Source organism: Abramis brama, assembly GCF_963993115.1.
Source record: "Abramis brama genome assembly, chromosome: 4".
NCBI lineage: Eukaryota > Metazoa > Chordata > Actinopteri > Cypriniformes > Leuciscidae > Abramis > Abramis brama.
In genome coordinates, this window is record NC_139966.1 from 16848113 (window position 1) to 16867907 (window position 19795).

Consider the following 19795-nt stretch of genomic DNA (forward strand, 5'->3'; position numbering starts at 1 on the left):
TGTGCACACGCTACATTGATTATGGCCAAGCATGCGCCCTTAAAATAGCATATGAATAACATGCGCAACGCACCACTGACTTTAAACTATTTTTTCCTGGTTAGTGGCGCAATTGTTTTCTAAACCTGCAAAATAGCATGAAGGAACGTTTGCGCCGGAACACGCCTCCTTTTTTGCGCTGAACCGCCCAGGGAGCGCAAGTTCATTCCCTAGTTTAGCGACGTGCTTCTGTGGAGGGAAAAACGCGCTTTGCGCGGGTGCAAAATAGGAATGATACATGCGTCGGTGTACAAAGTCAATTGCGCTGGGTGCAAGATAGGGCCCTTTGTCTTCAAGAGTGTTGATGTCATTAGAAGTCTTCCCAAGTGAGGCTGGATCCGAACTGGAGCTGCTGTAATCTCTAGTCAAATATGCTGAGCATCCTGAGATAGAAACAAGGAGACAACAGGAGAAAGATTAGCATTGCTGCTGTTCATATTATTTCAGGCAAAAGATGGTCATGTGAACTTTTTACTATTTCATCATATAGTGCAAGATTATGAGATGTGTTAATTGAATGCTTGGCTAAAGAGATGTGTCTTTAATCTAGATTTAAATTAGGATAGTGTTTCTGGGCCCCAAACATTATCAGGAAGGTTATTCTAGAGTTATTCCCTTACATTCTATTGAATTAATAGGAAATCATCTGATTTTAATGAGAAAACATGGCCTAACGAGTCAGCATTTTAATATTTGAATACTATACATTCTTACAGTGCAAACATCCTAAACATTTCTGAGTATTATCAATGTTGAAAACAGTTGTGCTGATTAATCTTTTTGTGTAAACCAATGTAACAGTTTAATCTATTTTCTTTTCTCTCTCTCCAGGATTCATTGTGAAATAGACCCAACATATAGGCTAAACAGTAGTTTACACTACTGTTCAAAAGTTTGGTTCAATAGCGTAAAAAAAACTAAAAACAAACATATTTTATTCAGTAAGGATGCATTAAATTGACCAGAAGAGAGAGTAAAGATTTCGGTTTCAAATAAATGCTGCTTTTTTTCTTTCATTCAAATAACCCTGAAAAACACAAAAATATGAAGCAGCACAACTGTTTTCAACACTGATAATAATCATAAATGTTTCATCTATGGTTTTAGTTTTACTTATTCACTTATTCATATTGCTCATACAGTGTCACTTAAGTTTGGATGTCAAAACTTTCTTAAAATAAATTAAACAAACAAATGTAAATGTAAATATGAAAATTTAAAAACTAAGAAAATAACAGATGCATGTTGATATACAGTAGGTGACAAAATATTGTGAGAAAATGGATATGAAGTAATTTAATGAGCTTCCTCACTTCACCTGTTTCCAACTTCTCTGGCAGCAGCTTTCTTCAGAAATGTTGAAGTCATGGAGCTTCCCCTCTGTTGTAGAAGGATTATTTTGTTGCTGCTGAAATCACAGAACTATTTTTATCAATTTGTGTTAACCATTGAGCTAGTTTCAGCCAATTTTCACACTCCATGTAAGTGACGTCATCGAGTACGTTTATGTTAAATAAATTAGCTCACTTCCAAACTAACTTATTTTTTTTTACAAAACTACCAAAACCTCTCATCTACCTATTAAGATGTGATTAAAAGCCTAAACGGATATCAAAAGCTCAAGCTATGAAGTTAGCATAACGTTACCTCTTCTGAAAACGGTTGAGATGCTAACGGACTTTTTCTGAAGACACTAAACCATTTCTATTAAGCAGATATTCAACAGAAGCGTGTCAATTACAAGTAAGAGAAGTGTCAAGAACAGTTGTGTGTATTATTTGTGTGATTTTAGAGACTAAACTCACCAGAAAGCAGGGGCCAGTTTCACAAAGATAGACTTTGACTATGGCTTAGATATAGTAGATAGTCAGACTTCAGATAGACATCTAAATCAGACCGTTGCACAAAGCACTTAAGACTCTGACTATCTTAAGTAGGACTACACTGCAATGCATTCTGGGTAAAATAAGACACTTTTCAAAGCAAAAAAAACATGGCGGATCGAGTAAGCGCATTCAACCGCTCAGTGCAGTTTACCCCAGTGGAAAATATGTGTTTATTGGAGGAGTATAAATGACGGAGTATGTTTTTATGTTTCCACTGTTCGATCGCGCCCGTGCCTCTCTCTCTCTGACACACACACACACACATCAGCATTGCAATCTTGACATCGCAGCCTGTTATTATGCAGCATTCACACCAAACGCGAATACAGCGTCAAATTCGCGTCTATCGCGTCTAGTTCGACGCTTGAACATTTTGAATCCATTCGCCAAGGCGAATAGGACGCGCGTATAAAGCGAGCGTTTGAAGCGAAATAGACGGGCGTTCAGAGCTATGACTCTACTAAGTTACCCCCAGTTGCGTGAGCGGTGTATTGCATTTCACGCATCGCCCGTGACGCTTGCGTCTACTGTTTGAAAGGGAGCGCGTCGATCGTTGCTCGCGTTGACTATGTAACGGCCCTAAAGTTACAAGGACATTTTACTTGGGAATGTAGTAACAAGAAATGTTTAAATTATGAGCCATTTTCCCTTTTCTTTTGGCAGTTTGTAATGTAACTGATTGTTACTGCTGGTTGCCAAGGTAACATAGAGTCTTAGACCTAAGTTAGCCTGGGGGTAAGGTGTCTAATTTTTTGGTCTAAATTATGTCAGTCTTTATTTTTGTGAAACAGTCTAACTTGCATTAGACTAGTCTATGAGCAAATTTTAGACTTGTCTAACACTATAGACCGGTCTAAAATAGCTTTGTGAAACCGGCCCCAGTGAAAACAACAGCGAGAGACGGAGTTCAGCTGCTTTGTCAGTTGCAGTCAGTGAGGCAGGCGCGTGCGGGTCGGTGCCGCGCCGTTTCCATGGCAACTCATCTCCGCTCCAGTGTTTGAGGTCGACTCGAAGGTTCACGCGCATGCCCATTAAAACGTCAAAGCCACGCAACATTTAGTTCATAAACATCTAGAATTATAACCTTACTTGAATAAAATGAACGTCTTTCAAACGTAAGAAATACTGAACAAACAATTGAAACAAATAAAATATTTCATGCAGTCTGATAAGATGGTAATGAAATTACGGGCCCGTGACGTTGCAGTTCCGTTGCCAGTAAGTCATGAAATTACCAAGTTATTACGAATAGAGTACGTATCTGGGACGTTGTTGGTTATCTTATAACTTTAGGAGGACGTACTGACGACGTTGTGGGTTGGTAATATGATGGTAATGAACTTACGGCCCTGTGACGTTGCAGTTCCGTTGCCAGTACGTCATGAAATTACCACATTATTACGAATAAAGTACGTATCTGGGACGTTGTTGGTTATCTTATAACCTAACGAGGACGTACTGACGACGTTGTGGGTTGGTAATATGATGGTAATGAAATTACGAGCATGCGACCTTGTAGTTACGTTGTCAGTTAGTAAGGTCATGACATGACTAAAAAGTACGAATACATTACGTAACTGTTACGTCGTGTGTTAGCTGGGTACCCAGCTAACACAAATACGTAACTGTTACGTAACTGCAACGTAATCTGGTGACCAAACTTTCGTCGTGGCGACGTAATTAGTTACGTCGTGGCAACCGGAAAAGTGAAATTCCCAGATACGTTGCTACAACGTAACTTTATGACGTTGCCAGTTAGTAAGCACGACGTTGTGACAACGTAACTTTGTGACGTTACCAGTTAGTAAGCACGACGTTGTGACAACGTAACTTTGCGACGTTACCAGTTAGTAAGCACAACGTTGTGACAACGTCCTGTGCTGGTACTAAATATGTCATTTTCAAGGCGGACAGTTTGTGTCCTCATTTGCCCACACCTCATTTAAAGACTATTTAAATGAATGATGAATGCATACTCAAAATGAGGTAAATTCAGCTAATTTATTTGGAAAAAAACAGTACACATTAACATTTTAATTATAATTATAACACAATTAATTTGTTTGAACGGGAACACTTCGAACAGGGAACACTTCATGAAAGACACTTGAACGGGAACACTTCGAACAGGGAATACTTCGAGGAATGAAAGACACTTGAACGGGAACACTTCGAACAGGGAACACTTCGAACAGGGAACACTTAATGAAAGACACTTGAACGGGAACACTTCGAACAGGGAACACTTCGAGGAATGAAAGACACTTGAACGGGAACACTTCGAACAGGGAACACTTCGAGGAGAACAAGCGAACTACAATTCTGCAGGTACTGGCAGTCGATCCTAAAGAAACAGCACAACAACAAAACAACAGGTTAGTCATTTTCATTGTAACCTTTAAATAAGAGTTGTATTAGGCTAAAATTTGTAAACTCTTTTGGTCCAAACGGCGAAATTATGTCTTTGAAGGGCACTTAACTAAAAAATTGCTTTTTTTTTTTTTTTTTTTGCATTCTCACTGCAAGCTCTTATTGTTCCTTGTAGGGCATATGACAACGTCTACATAAAATTAACGCACCGTGAATTTGTCTGATAGTAGCCTACATAACTCTGCCTTAACCCCGCAGCAACAGTAAAACAAATCCGAAAGGACTCCGAAGGAGCGACTGCTGATTGGTTGTTATTATCCGCCTCTAATTATATTAAAATATTAAAATAACGTCTGTTGTAACGACTCTGCAAAAGACATTTTCCCCATGAAACGTTTTTTCCCTCTTCGCAGGAAATGTTCAGTTTCTTGCTACTGCTAATTATTCAGGAATAATATACCATTTTAAAATCTTCTCAAAGACAAAGGTAAGTCTGATTTTGATCTAACTTAACCTAATCCGTGTGGGTAGGCAAACTGCAGTGATGATTTATGTCTGTTGATTAAATGTTGCATATTGTGAGGAAACTCACAGGCTTAAGGTAAATAAATTACAGAGATTTTGCAAATTAAATCGAGGAGATAATATTAGGTTTATTAATATTTAAACCTGCACATGAGCTTATTTATGGGAGCTGTCCAGGGTGATGAAAGCAGTTTGTAACTTTTTCCTAACAAAAATGCTGTGAAAATGTTGACTAACGTGGAAATTGTGTTTTGGGCTTAACTTAGCTTAAAATAAAGCTATTAAGTTCTATCTAAAACAGATGTTAACGTGGTCATTTGTGGAGAAAAAAGTTTACAGACCGGTAATGTAACTATACACATTTTATTGTTGTTATTTTATATTTGTTTTTATAGTCCTGATAAATAATATCGATTGGAAAAAGCAAAAATGAAATGCTTTTCATTTTAAGTCATGCCTTTCCGGCGACTCAAAACGGGGGTTGGAGGTAACAGAACAAAAAAATGTTACATAGCTTCTCTGCAGGGACGGCGCCAGAGAATTTTTAACGCATGTGCTGAGGGGGGGGGGGGGTGCTAGATCATTGAAGGGGGAGCTGCGCAAAACTTGGCCACTAAATATTTAATATTCAATTATTTTAATGATCACAATTAAAGTTTTCATTTTATTAAATTGAACAAGCAACATTCAGCATTCAATCAAATATTCTAAAAGATGTAGACTATTATTAATAATAATGTTATTTCAACATAATATCTTGGTATTTCGACATAATATGTGTGCGTGCAACAAGCAAGATGTGCATTTGTAAATCCGGTGACGCGTGCATTGATTTTTATTAATAAACTAGTGTTTTCTGACAGTGTCGACTCGTCTGCAAAGATGAAGTTGACGATCGCCATATCCGTAGTGAACGCGCCTAGAGAAATGCACATAATGGATTACGTAATCAGAGAGTAGCCTTTTTCTTTTTTCGTTTTGAATTATTTCGTTTAAAGACATATCAAGCTTTGTATATTTGATGTATTTCTCATATCTGTGTGAGGCATACACTGAGTTTCGTTAAGTTAGGATAAGATGCGCTCCAGTTAACGTGCAATGCAAGTGACCGCGCGGGCGCCTCCATGATTATATTGTCCGTTATGCTTCTTATTATTCATTAAATCGGTTGATGAAAAATGTATTAAAATTAAGATACAATTTATACAAAACGAAATACACTTTAAAGAAAGGTTTTCTACAAAACAAAACTTAAAGAAGTGGTCAAAATCATGTCTGAACCACTCCATGTCTCATATTGCGCATCCTATCTTACTCGTGCTGTTCACTTTTCATAAATCAACAGAAATGAAAAAAAAAACATAATAATTTAACAAATATGAAACTAAATGCGCATATTTAATGGCTACAACAGTATACTAGGCCTACAGACTCTCTATTTGTACAAATTGCGGCTCATTCATTTAATTCTGAATTTTGCACACAAGTTGAAAGGCATTTGTTCAAATCAAGTTCACGGATAATTGTGCGTGCATTTATTAATCATTATTATACTAAAATAAAAACAAAGTAGGCTATGTTATGTACAAAAAAAAAGAATCAGATGAGCCCAGAATATGAACGCAATTACACGTTAAGTATTTCCCCCCATAGAAAACCATTATAAGAACGCTTAATGTGGCTTAATGCAGATTAGAATGTCCCCTTATGTCGAAATAACGAGATATTATGTCGATACTACTGCGGTGTCCACCGTGGTCTCCACATTCTTGATAGATTTATTTGTGTTGTAAATTCAAGAAAACTTTCCGTTTTGCATTTCCTTTAACATTTTTCCCCAACATTCGTTTTTTTTTTTTTTTCTTGCACATTTAATTATTTATGTAGAATTTTGTGGATTTATTTATATATTTATTTGCGTGTTTAAATATGTATTGTTTTGCAGGTTTTGGCCTCCATTGTTTCAATCAAATCGAACCGAAAATTTGTTCCCCCTATTTTCCTATATTCAACATCAATACCTGAACATGTTTTTTCAGTTGGGCTGGCACATGTTTCAGTGTCTCTGCAATGTAACACTCTATGTCCTTCTCTCCCAGATCAGACTTGCATTTCATAACAGCATCTGGAACAAAACAGAAATCATGAATATTACATTGTAAGTAGCCTACCATTTATTTGTGTGCTCAAATTCACTTTATCAATATAATACTATCATTTTAAGTTTGGTAAAGGTATTTCACTTACAAAAGTTATTATTAGAATTATAAAAGCAATAACGCACTTGAGGCAAGTGCAGTATTGTGAATAAGTTATGGCTCATATTTTTAACACAAAAAAGTGCACAGTGATTTTATACTTTTAAATGGCTTAACATTCTGCAAAGCATCCCTTGTTATATGCAAGAAAGAAATATATTTTTAAATGACATGAGTAAATGTTTCCAGAAATGAAAAGAAATGTTCATTCTTTACATTGTTATTTATTTTTCAGACTCACGTTTGATGACTTTACACAGAGTTGTGTCAATCAGAGGCAATTTCTCCCTTTTCCCCTTCAAACTAAAGTGGCTCCACACGATGTTTGTCGCTACTGCCCGCATCACTCTCCTCACACAATCCCCTGGATTTGCCCCACCAATAAGGCTGAGATGGTGAATCTGTTAAACATCATGGTTTGGCATGCAGGTTAGTACAGTCAACAAACTCATAGTCGTTGTTCATTTCTCATTGTCACAATTTAGTTGTTGAATATGTAAAAGTAGAAACTTACATAATTGTTTATATTAATAAAGTAATTGTGCATATTTGCTACATAAATACATACTATAGAATTGTCTCACCGATTTATAGATTTTATTTATTAGGAATGAGGAGGAATTCATTAAATCATTTTTAAAAATATATATGACTAATAAAAATAATTTAAATAATATTAATGCAACTTTCCATTGCTTGTAAATTAGTGCTAAAAAAACAATAATGACATAACCATGAATGTGTTTTTGTAATTGTTAAATCATATTTAAATAAATATATAATACACAGTTTTTTAAAAATATCATGCGCCCCGGAAATAACCAAAATACTCACCACTCTCTTTCTAAAATCAGAGTCTTTGAGACGGTGTTCAAGGGCCTCAAGCTCCTCTTTGCTCTGAGCGATATTGAGCTCCAGGATGTCTTCCGCTCTCTGATGACCCTGGCGTTTCCTCAGTAGGATGAGTATTTCTCTCTGGGTGGCTGCCAGGCTGTCTACTTTTCGTAGCAGAACCTCCAGTGTTTCTGCAATTAGAGAGAACAAGTTACACACTTGGTGAGCCAAAAAGTAGCCTAATGTTAGTGTAATATATTAACTACAATACAAACATCATAAACCTATCTAATAGGAGGAAAAATTAACTTTACACCATAATTCACTTAAAACACTATCTAACGGAAGAACTCTGTATCAATATGTACTCTTTTTCTTTTTAGAATTTACATTCGATGCATTTGTTTCTTAGGCCTATAAAATGTACCTTTAAGTTCACTCTTCGTTGGGTCATTGGGTCGTTGGGTCTTCGTGTTGTCAGCCCTTGCAGATGTTTGTCTCTCCTCTAAAAAAGTTAAGTAATGTTATACAACAAGCACTCAACTTTGAATTATCCTGTGTGGGAAATGTCACTCTTGTATGGACAATTTGATTCCTCATGATATGACCAATTTAACATTTGTTGCATACGCAATGTCATTATCATTCCCTCATCTAACTTCTAACATCAGCTACTTAACTTTCAATTCAATCTAAAATCAATTCAAATAAAGTTTACAGATGTTGAATACAAATTAAATTTTACCTTCAGTAATATATTCTGCCACAGACACAGAATCAAATATGGGTGATTCATCAAGATCTGCAAGCATGATAAAAACACAGTTGTCAACTTGAACCTTGAAAAACATTGAGACGAATCCACTAAACGGATGTGCCACTTTTGCCTGTGATATTTTACTATAAAAACCTGTCTTAGTAGGCACCAATAGAATGTTTTAAGCAGTTGCAATCTAATCAAGTCATTGCCATTATGTTCTGTACAACATTTATATATCTGACAAATTATTCTTAAATAATTTTAAATAATACATTTATCGTGAAAATTATTAAAAGGAAGTTTCTGTATAGATCATGGCAGCAGTAATTTATCCAATAATAATTTCCATTTGCATAGTTAGTTTATCACTTTGGCTATAAACCAGCACAGACAGTGTACACAAAAATGTCAGTGGGCGCGATTAATTCTTAGTGAATTCACCCCATAGAGTTAAATCATTTATTCAATTCTACCTTTAGATAAATCATGTGATGTACTGGGATCTGAATGGTCATAGGTTGCATTCTGGGAAGACTCTTTGACTTTTTCTATTTTGAGTATACAAAGACAAAAAAGAATTACATGTAATTGCAGAAAATATATTTTACGTATTCATGGGACTATACTGTTTGATGTGTTTGTACAAATGTACTTGGTTTATGTTGGGGTGGGATGGGAAGTGTAGCCTCTGTTGCTGTATCAAAGACATGTAAAATAACAAATATGTTTCAGGGGGGAAATTTTCATTTTAAACATTAATTTTAAATTTATTTGGTTGTTTAAAAAGAGCATACACATATACTTATACCTTTGTCTGGCCTTTTCTCAACAATTGATGGGTTTTTTTTAGGAAATGGTCCATCTAAATAGCATGCAAAATGTTAATTTACTTTAACCTGAATTTAAATTGCCATTTGTTGAATGGTATATACAATGGTACCTTGATGCTTTCTTTTTCTTGGGGTCGCCCGCAGTGTCTCATCTAAATAGATCACACATTATTAATGTGCAGTTAGCAATGTATTCTTTGAAAGTTGATAATGATATGACTTTTTCTGTTTCACTATCAGAAGGTCTTTATGGACTACACAATACTCAAAGACTGAAAGTAATGCATACCATCGCTGCTGTCATCATACCGGAGAGGTTTTCTTTTTGGCCTTTTTGTGTAGGTGTCAACATCACTCTCCACGGCAGAATGGTATTCTGCTGCTTTACACCACTTGAGGGCCTTTGCAAAGTTGTCTAAAAATATAAAGCCAATGGTAAAACAATTAAAATTTAATCATAATGTACAATCTGATCATTAAAGTATCCTCAAAATAAATTAAACATTACCAGTATTTGCCAATACACGGATTTTCCTGGAAATCCAATTTTGCTCATCAGGAACGTCTTCTTTTTTTGCCCTTTTAGTGGGGTTTGTAGGTGGCCAGTAGCTGTATTGTTGCTAGAATGCGTCCAGTGAAGTCAGAGACATTGTTAAAATATTTACATACATTTCTTAATTTTTATATTTTTGATCAAGATTATATTGTTAATGTGGAAGGTTATGAAAAATTTTCTTGTACCCCATTTTCCCTGTGTGTCCAGCACTGGGCTACAATGCCAACCGTCGACTCCTCCGTGAATTCAACGACGACATACATACTAATAAAAAAAAAAAAAAAAAAATACAAAAGATTCACTGCTGGTGTAAGATGGCCATGAAAGTCACTGTGTCTCCATTTTCGATCTTGATTGCTCTCTTTTCAGTTAGTTTTTTGGAGATCCACCTCATTGTCGTTTGTTTTTTACTGAAGTTGTACACCCCCAGAAGAAATGAGTGGCAGGGCTCGATGAACAATGGTGCAGGACTATGATAAATTCTGCAAAGAACATGTCCATCTTTCTCCTCATCGTTGGTGATCTCGCAGCCATTGTCATCGTCTAGGATGAATGCTCTATCCTTGCTCTTCTTTGTTTGTCTGTCTTTGTTGTTTTTAATTGTGGATGCACATCTTTCCTCAATCCTGTTGGCAATCTGGCTAAGAGGGTGTGTTCCACTTCGTACCATCTTCTTGATCGTATGCAGGTATGTTTCGAATTTAAATGCACTGCAGTTGTCCAGACCATTAAATTGTACAGCATCATCAGTGATGTGGAGCATTGAGTGGATGTTGTACACTATGAACTCATTTCCATAGAGCTCTCGTCCTCTGCTGACAAAGTAGCTGAGCAAGCATCTTGCATATTCTGAGTGCTTTTTGACCAGTGTTGGGGAAACTAAAATGCACATTGCCACACTGAATGCCAAGAAATGTAGGTACATGTCATGCCCAAGAATTCCTTTCAACACAAGCTTGCCTGTATACAGCATGAATTGACGGAATTCTGTTGCCTTCCATCTCTCCAGGTCATCCAGGCCACGAGGGGTGCGAGCAAAAATGGAAGGAATTTGACTCCTAAGCTGAAGCAACCTAGAGCTGACTACTTGTTTTTGGGTGGTGGAGAGCCTGACTCTTCTTTCTCCACGGGTCCAACTGACAAGAAGCCTCTTCATCACCCCCAAGCATGCCTGATGCATGTAGTCGATTGGGAAGCTTTTGACCATATCCATGGGCAGCTGGATGAGTGGAGTATTGGCATTGTGATGCTCAGGCTGAACTTGGCTCCTAAATGAATCATCTGTGCGCAAGGTGAGGTTTTCTGTGGCTGGAAATGTTACTTTATTAAACCATTCACCTTTCTGGTCACATTTATCACATCCATAGTACCCAGAGCACAGCTTTGTGCCTCGTGTAAAGGCTTTTGCTGGAGCATCACACACAATGCAGAGAACATTAATAGAGAAATTTCTCTCCTTATACTGAAGGCCATGAGACATCAGATCATTGAGGTCTGCAATAACATCATCTAGGAAAGTCAGATCGGTGGGTTTCTTGTTTCCGCATGTCAAAGTTACTGGAAAAACGATGATGGGCTTGAGGTGGACAGCACAGAGCACAGGCCACATAACTTTACTTGAGCTCTTGAACAATGGCAGGCCGTCAACGTTGAATGACAGATTAATTGTGTCATGGTCCAGGATCTCTTCAACAGGGTATTTCTCCAGTTTGTCCAGCAACTGTTGACGCAGTGGGTAATGCAAATACTCCATGCCACATTTCTGCATTGTGGTTATTTTCCTTGGCGTTTTGAGCAGAGTACGAGCAGAGGATGGAAGATCAGTGTGGCCATGTTTCTGAAGAATCTTCAACAGATGGTCAACAGCATTGTTCTTTACTTCGAACTGAGAAGCCCAGGATGCCAGTTCTGTTTCCAGGGTTAAGCTTGCCATGCTGTCTTCCTGGTCAGATGTACCATCTTTTTTTTCTGCAGTGTCCATGACTTCCTCCAAGTCATCCTCCCAGTCAGTTTCTTCTGAAGGCCAGGATGCTTCAGAGGACATTGGAGATGAAAGATTCATTGTGTTCTCCGTGGAACCTAAGGTATCACCTGCATCCCATTGACCTTCTGTGACTGTTTCGGACTCTTCCAGACTGTCCAATTCAGTGCTGTTATTTTGTGTAGATATCTTTTGAAGAACACGTTTAGTTGCTCTCCAGGATCTTAGATATTGCCTTGAACGTTCTATTTTGTCCTCACTCATTGTTAAGCCTGTAAATATTTTAGTGTAATGTCTGAATGTGCTTCTGTTTTTCTAACAACAATTTAATGAAGGTCACCACTCTTAATATTTGTCACTTACCTTGATCAGTGGCTGCTGGGCTGCCAGAGAAATTCAAGAAGCAAATTCTGGGAAATATGTCTGTCAGAGACAATCAGAGCATTGAAATCCCTTTATTTTGGGAAACATCTCACTTATCATTTTTGATTGAATAATTTTAATTTCTGTGTAAAATTCACTGTGCAAATGGTAACCCATCATTAAAAACACATCTTACTTAAAAGTCTTAGACTACATAAAAGTCATAAAAGTCTTAGATGACTACATAAAAAATAAAAATAATAAACGAAGCTTGAAGTGAAGCTAAATAATATTACTTACCTTTAAATAAAAGATGGCAAGAAAATAAACTCAGTGGAGGAGGCACTTGAAAACGATGTAAAATCTAATAAATTTAAAAAAAAGATAATCATTGGGTTGGTTTTGGTAAATGCATTGGTATCATGAATTGAAAAAGCGATCAGAAACTGCAAGAGCGAATCAAATTGAATCATGAAATCTATATGAGTCTCCAGGCCAACATCTGACTTATAACTTTTAAATACTAAGAATGTATCTGGTAGGCATTCAAAACATATACTTACAAAGACAAAGTCGCAATGTGCTAGGGCTCTTAAAAGAGCCGTTGGGGTGTAGTTAGCTGCTGTTGACACACAAGGAAAGGGGAGAGAAAGTAGAAACATCTACAGTAAATATGAGTGAGATATATCTGTACGAATTAAAATGCATTACATTTCGGCAATGATTTTAGATTAATCTGCTTTATCACTTACAATAATCAGACTGCAATATATACTGAAAAAAAGAGAAGAGAATAATTATTTTCATGGTATAAATTCCAAAAGATAAAGGCTCTTGATTTATTAATATATCAATTGCATCAAAAAAAATGCATGAGAAGAATGCAGTAATGCATCTGATGCATCTTAGAAACCACATTAAGTCAGTAAAATACATTTTCTTTCTTGAAAATACTACTACTAATTAGTATTATTATTTTTAAAACTGTTAACAGTAATAATAGAATATAATTATTATTGTCATTATAATTATGAATAGTATTAATACTAATAATAACTTTATTATTATTTGAGTTTAATTATCATTAATAGTAGAAGTAGTAGTAGTAATACTAATAATAATAATAATAATTATTATTAACACTGTTAACAATAATGATTGAAATAAAATATAATAATAATTATTGTTATTAATAAAACAATATTTACAAATATTATTAAATGTAGTGGTATTAATAATATGACAGACAGACGGATGGCCGATTTCATTATAGATCTGATCTCATCTTTAGCCTACAAGCCACGTCTCTCGCTCTCACAGGCTTGGCTGCGAGCGCGTGAGCGATGGCGCTGGCGCGTACACCACCAGCGCTCACGCGCTCGCAGCCAAGCCTGTGAGACAACGCGCTTTCCATACAAAGTAAAGATAGTATTATTAATAATTGTATATTTTATTTATTTTAAAGTAACGATAACATCACGGACATGACTGAAGAACCGGAAAAGTTCATTTCAATATGAGCGTATTTTCTCTAGTAGGTTATCCCAAATGACGTCACAGACGTAACGGCATTTAACGGTATTTCATTATAGTGACTAGTGGACGGTGGGGAAAAAACCCGGAAAACCATTGTTTATGTGAAAAGTAGTGGTACATTTACTGGAAAAGACATTTAATCAATTTCGAGACAATTAAAAATGTTCATTAGGTGAAAGTGGCAGTTATCTTATTTATCCGATTACCCTGAGGGTCCTATCTTTACCTATAGTATGCTATACTTAGATTTTATTATTTACTTTCTTCAAAGTTTTAAGTGTCATTTACCTTTGTAGGGGGTTCGTATGTTTTAAAAGTAATTGTACCTAAATCGGTTAAGTAAAAAGTACTTTACCTCAGGAATGCTGGTAGAATAGGACGTCCACTTACAATGAAAACCGGGCTCTGCGCGCGGTGGTCACAACCCCTGCTTATATATGCCCACTGGCAGGTTTCGCGGGCTTGGCACGCGCACAAAATGTATATTATTTATTTTTTTTTTTTAAATGTACATTTATATAATGATATCTTGCGTTACCTTGTCAAAAAGTGATATACCACAATAATTTATTAAATATAAGTTATATATAAACTTTAGAATATCTGTTAACTAAATTGGCTAACGTTAGATTTACGAAATTAAGTAACAATTAAAATGAATCGGTTGTGCACAGTGTTGGGTACCTGGAAGGTATGGAAAATATACATAACATATAAAACATATTCAACAACCCATAGGTGGCGATATATGCGATCGCCAATAAGCATGCATGCAAGCGAAGAACCAGCAGACCCAGACGCGAGTTTACCATTACTCTATCAAACTTTACTGTCTATATGCTATCAACGCGTAGCAGCCGATCTATGGTGCAAGCATTCGGCTTTGATTTGCAAATGGTTGAGAAGTAAGTAGTATAATATGGAATAATACGTGGAAATGTATGTTTTTTTCATATGACAATTTGTGGGATTGTGAGCGTTTTCCCAGAGCTGTCTAAAGCGTTTTGCACGCGGTCCTGTTAAAGGACCTTTATAATTTTTAAAATGCAGTGATGAAAACGATCTTATAGAATTTAAAGTAAATCAAACATGTAAGATAAGTGCAAGGTGCATCCATATGTTAATTAGTTGTGAATTAAACAGTTTTCCTTTATTGTTATTGTATAGGATATTGTTTTATTTATACATTGACGATATATGTGCAGGAAATTTCTACAGGTTTTAGAATGAACCCAGTACAACAGAAACATGCAGGGACAGACAGGCAAGGCAAGTTTATATAGCACATTGCATACACAGTGGTAATTCAAAGTGCGTTACATAGAAGCAATTAAAATAATCAAAATAAATAAGAATAATTAAAGTACGAACAGTGGCACAGTGCTCATTCAGTAAATGCACAGCTAAACAGATGTGTTTTGAGTCTGGATTTGAATGTGACTACTAGGGATGGGTACCGAAACCCAGTATTAAAACCCTTAAAAGAGGTCTTAAGGTCAAACTTGTTAGGAGTAAGGACGAGGACTTTTAAGAGGCTTAAGAGTTTTTTTTAGCAGAGGAGAAAATGACAGAAAGACAAAGAGGGAGAATAAATGTTTTGCATGCAATGGATGAGTGAGTTAATAAGACGCTATAAATTAGATCTAAACGTAACTGGAATCCAGTGTAAAGATCTGAGGACTCTGATATGTTCATATTTTCTGGTTCCTCAATCTGGCAGCAGCATTCTGTGTGAGCTGCAACTGTTTTATGGTCTTTTTTGGGAAGTGTTGTATTTCTATTCCACTGTAATCCTCCTTCTAAAACATTTTCATAATACACTGTAATCAAGTATCACCTTTAGATTACAAATGCAAGATGTCAATCCAGGGTCGTCAGCGGAGCATCTAACCAGTTCAGTTCTAGGTTCGGTTGCTAGGGGCGTTTGCTAATATTACTATTTTATTAATAAAATTAATTTAGTATTAATAAGGAAAAATTACTCATAGTCTTTAGCATGATTTCGTTTTCCTTAAAAATATTTAGAATAATACAAAGACAAAAATTTCCAAAGGCATAAATAACAAACAGTCTTTACCTGAATTGCGGCTCTTTTTGCGTTGTCCCTCTGGAGGTGTTCAACTATAAGATCATCCATAAAAATATCAACTTTGTCTGTGACAAGTAATTTCTTGTACTATTTTCATCTGAGATGAAGCCAAAATTACAGGGGTGAAAATGACTTTAGTGAAAGTGAAGGCCAAGTACTAGTAATTTGACCTCTGCACTTAACCCATAAGTTAGTTTACACATTAGGAGTAGTGAACACGCACAGCAAACCTTGAACAGTGGGCAGTGCCAGGGGAGAGATCGGGGGTGAAGAGCAAGGGCATCTCAGTTGTTTTCTGTCCGTATTGAGACCTTTGAGTTACAAGTCTGACTCTAACCATTAGGCCACAACTGCCTTTAGAGAAATGGCAGCATTGTTATTTTATTTTTACACAGAGATTTGTAGATCTATTAGTAAAATCTGTTGACTTTAGCAATTTTTGTAGTATTGTATTCCACGAAATATTAAATATTACATCTTAATATCCTTCTTAAATTCTGGTTCTTAACAAAATGTTATTTTGGTATCATCATTTTGAAGGCCCTATACTGTTTAATTTTAAGAATGAATTGTTCAATTTTTAATTAATGGTCTGAAAAATACATATCATGCTAAATTGAGTTTTTCATTACACACAGGCAGGCTTGGTTTGGAAACTGCTCTACCATGTCCAATGGGAGGCTCAAGAAGGGAGACATTTGGATGTCCTCAGTCTCCTGAAGTCTGGTCACTTCAGCACAATGTGTCATTGGTGCGTACAGTGAGGTTGTCCACCTCTGGGTAAGTCTCTCACCCAGAAACTCATGTGCCCTTCTGTGTGCATTTGTATTGATGTATCAATACTCTAAAGTTTATACCATGATCAGCAATGCAACGATTGGCTGACATCAAGACAGCAACATAGCAACATCATATCACATCATATAATTAAAAAAGAAAACGGCCAAGCAGGCAAAATTAAATGAAATGTCTAATAGATAAATAAAATGTATAAATGATTGTTACATGATTCCTAATTATTCAAAAAGGTTCACTAATTTGTGTATTTGAACAGGTTTTACTTTTTTTCAGTTCCAAGAGTATGGCCTATTGTAATGAGCAATTCACATTTCTTTAGGGCCAGGAACAAATTAATAACATAGTTTTTACAGTGTTTAATGTGTGAGGCTCCAATAAAATTAAGATAATTATTCCCTCACAAATAAATCTCTCAATGAGTAAAATCGGCTCTATTATTATGGAATACTAAGAACAAGTACATTTATACTTTTAATGATTAATTTCCCTGGTTCTGCCATGATCCTGCCCTTCTGCGTGACGCGGTCCTGTGTACACTTCCTCATTCTGACGTCTGTGATAAAGCAAAAGGCACATCTCTTCACCTGAAACAAGAAGTTAATAAATGCTAGATAAATAATAGATGATGATGATGATGATTATAATAATTATTATTATTACCATTATTAATTTAATGTCCTATCATTATTTTACAGGTCTTCATCTGTTTAAAGATTTCCTCATTTGGCTGGTTTGGAAGACCGAGTTACAGAATGGGTGAAAGCTGGAGAATGACACAAGTGTGTTTCCTCTGTATGCATTAATCAGTGGCGTAGTTGAATAGGGCATATACATACTCAGTCCAACACACACACACACACAACAGATAAACAGGATATCTGACAAGGAAGAGCAGAAGGGGTTTTACTTAATTTCTTTACCAGAGGCAGATGAAATACAACACAAGTACCGGAGTTTAGTTAAACATTAACTTTTCTGAGTGTCCATGGAAAAGTGCAAAACCAATCTAACTGGCTACTAGTTAATCCTGTTCGACTTTGTAGGTCTATGTAGGACACGTGCAAAACAAATTCTTGAAACTGCAAATAATAAGTAAGGGATAATGTAGAGCAAGGCTGTTATAGCGAATACAACCCCGACAGGCTGATCAGGAGGAAGCGGAGGGGTCTTGAATCAGCCTGAAGGGGTTGTATTCACTATAACAACTGCCTCACTCTACATTATCCCACTAAATACATGGCTACCTACCAAATAAATAAATCATCTGACACAAAATATTGATTTAAAAACGAGTTTATTGATTTAAAAACGATTGCATAGCTTCTGCTAAAGAAAATAGTCTGTTCTGTTTCTATGGTTAGTGTCATGTATTTACTAGCGAAACAAATACGATGACGAATAGTCTTGATTTTGATGATTTTATTTGCTGATTAACCAAAAAGAGTTTTTCAGTTAGGAATTCATACAATTCACTTTAAGTGCTCTGGTATACTGCGCGCACACTTAAAGGCGTGCTCCTTTTTATCGGGAGCTCTCACAGCCAATCACTATCACTGTTGCTCTCACAGCCAATAACAAACAAGATCAAGTCAACTCAAACAAAAATGAATAGTATTCAAATACAAATGTTAATACACAACACTCCTCCCCTGAAATCGGGAACTCACAAATTTTATTTTTTTCATTTCAAACCACCCATACAAAATAAAATAGTTAGAATCCTGCGTGTCCATGGCAACGCTCTGCTTTGCATTGCAACGGTGTGTTATCCTTAGAGTAAATTGTATATAGGTTTATTACATGGCTTGGTTGAATTCTAATGTAGAATCAAGCCATGTAAACCTATATAAAATTTACTCTTTATTACAAGTGACAAAAAATGTTTATAGGAATAGTGCAATCAAAATAGAAATTCGTTCATTATTTACTTTCCTTAATGTCACTCCAAACATGTATGACTCTGTTTCATGGAACACAACACCGTGAGAAGATCGACAAAGCCCTTGAGACCACCGTAGAGTAAAAGTTGCAACAATTTATCCATTCTTTCTGTTGAATGTTTTTTCTCACTCGTGTGCATGAAGCTGGAACTATTTGGCTCCAAAATGCAAATCTCAGCTCCTCTGCAGATATTTTCCCCCTTTTATTGGTCCTGCTTTAAATTATTTGCCCAGTTATTTTTTTTTAACAAAACTTTGTTCTGTTGTTCCATTTGTTCCTGTTTTAATAAAACTTTTAAAGCCTGTTGTGTAGTTGTATTGTCATGTTTAGTCTTTTCCCTAAAGACTATGACCCAAAAAAATGTGTTTTTATGGTAAAAATCACGAAAAATCTTTCATATTTAAATTCATACCTGACAGTTGGTAACTTGATGGTAATAAAATTACAGACATGCGACGTCGAGACTACGTTGTCAGTTGGTAAGTCATGAAATTACCAAAACGTCACGTAACTGGGACACAGTTGGTTATTTTGTTACCTTAGGAGACCGTACTGACGACGTTGTCAGTTGGTAATTTGATGGTAATAAAATTACAGACATGCGACGTCGAGACTACGTTGTCAGTTGGTAAGTCATGAAATTACCAAAACGTCACGTAACTGGGACGTAATTGGTTATTTTGTTACCTTAGGAGACCGTACTGACGACGTTGTCAGTTGGTAATTTGATGGTAATAAAATTACAGACATGTGACGTCGAGACTACGTTGTCAGTTGGTAAGTCATGAAATTACCAAAAAGTACGAATAAATTACGTAACTGCGACGTCGTGTGTTAGCTGGGTAGCTTTTCCAGCAGACTTGGGAATTAGGCGCCAGTGGAGCTCAAGTGTGCATTGCAACTTGAATTTCTATGCAACGCATATCTATGAACGCAATAGAGGTGGACATGGGCTTCTCCACACAGCTCGCGCTGAAAAGTGACGCAGTGCCAAACGCTGCTCCTCCTGCATGGACTCCATCACCGCAG

General features: G+C 36.3%; 1 protein-coding gene and 3 long non-coding RNA genes across 7 annotated transcripts; 2 read left to right on the forward strand and 2 right to left on the reverse strand.

Moving 5' to 3' along the window:
* Positions 1-326: 326 nt before the first annotated feature.
* Positions 327-1715, reverse strand: LOC311081882. Its single transcript, XR_014606040.1, has 3 exons — positions 1687-1715; positions 1358-1447; positions 327-422 (listed from the first exon to the last, which is right to left on the reverse strand). It is a non-coding gene; the product is annotated as an uncharacterized lncRNA (long non-coding RNA).
* Positions 1716-3907: 2192 nt separating this feature from the next.
* On the reverse strand, positions 3908-13364 carry LOC311081496 (uncharacterized protein). 2 transcript variants are annotated; one of them, XM_084112041.1, is made up of 17 exons: positions 13155-13364; positions 12966-13024; positions 12703-12766; positions 12403-12462; positions 10244-10322; positions 10011-10122; positions 9792-9917; positions 9613-9654; positions 9481-9534; positions 9325-9366; positions 9146-9220; positions 8658-8714; positions 8340-8417; positions 7913-8103; positions 7320-7479; positions 6842-6945; positions 3908-4269 (listed from the first exon to the last, which is right to left on the reverse strand). In XM_084112041.1, exons 5-17 carry the CDS (start codon positions 10319-10321, stop codon positions 4240-4242), a joined length of 1149 nt encoding a protein of 382 aa, XP_083968167.1. In that variant the 5' UTR covers position 10322; positions 12403-12462; positions 12703-12766; positions 12966-13024; positions 13155-13364; the 3' UTR covers positions 3908-4239. The 2 variants fall into 2 exon arrangements, with proteins under 2 accessions (XP_083968167.1, XP_083968168.1); XM_084112042.1 differs by lacking the exons at positions 9146-9220; positions 9325-9366; positions 9481-9534.
* LOC311081498 lies at positions 4163-9362 on the forward strand. 2 transcript variants are annotated; one of them, XR_014605896.1, is made up of 7 exons: positions 4163-4300; positions 4471-4602; positions 4709-4782; positions 6920-6978; positions 7314-7507; positions 7933-8134; positions 8325-9362. It is a non-coding gene; the product is annotated as an uncharacterized lncRNA (long non-coding RNA). The 2 variants fall into 2 exon arrangements; XR_014605895.1 differs by having other exon boundaries at positions 4471-4782.
* Positions 10117-19070, forward strand: LOC311081497. Of its 2 annotated transcripts, XR_014605893.1 has the most exons (5): positions 10117-10746; positions 10859-10973; positions 11068-11350; positions 16666-16807; positions 17521-19070. It is a non-coding gene; the product is annotated as an uncharacterized lncRNA (long non-coding RNA). The 2 variants fall into 2 exon arrangements; XR_014605894.1 differs by lacking the exons at positions 10117-10746; positions 10859-10973; positions 11068-11350 and adding an exon at positions 14551-14843.
* Positions 19071-19795: the final 725 nt, after the last annotated feature.

What these genes read in the sequence shown, in the direction of transcription:
- LOC311081496 (XM_084112041.1), bottom strand. Translation starts at nt 10,321, where the DNA reads ATGTATGTCGTCGTTGAATTCACGGAGGAGTCGACGGTTGGCATTGTA. An exon ending in AAGAAAAAGAAAGCATCAAG is followed by an intron (nt 9,535 to 9,612) that starts GTACCATTGTAT and finishes CATGCTATTTAG; the next exon opens with ATGGACCATTTCCTAAAAAA. An exon ending in CCCACCCCAACATAAACCAA is followed by an intron (nt 9,221 to 9,324) that starts GTACATTTGTAC and finishes TACTCAAAATAG; the next exon opens with AAAAAGTCAAAGAGTCTTCC.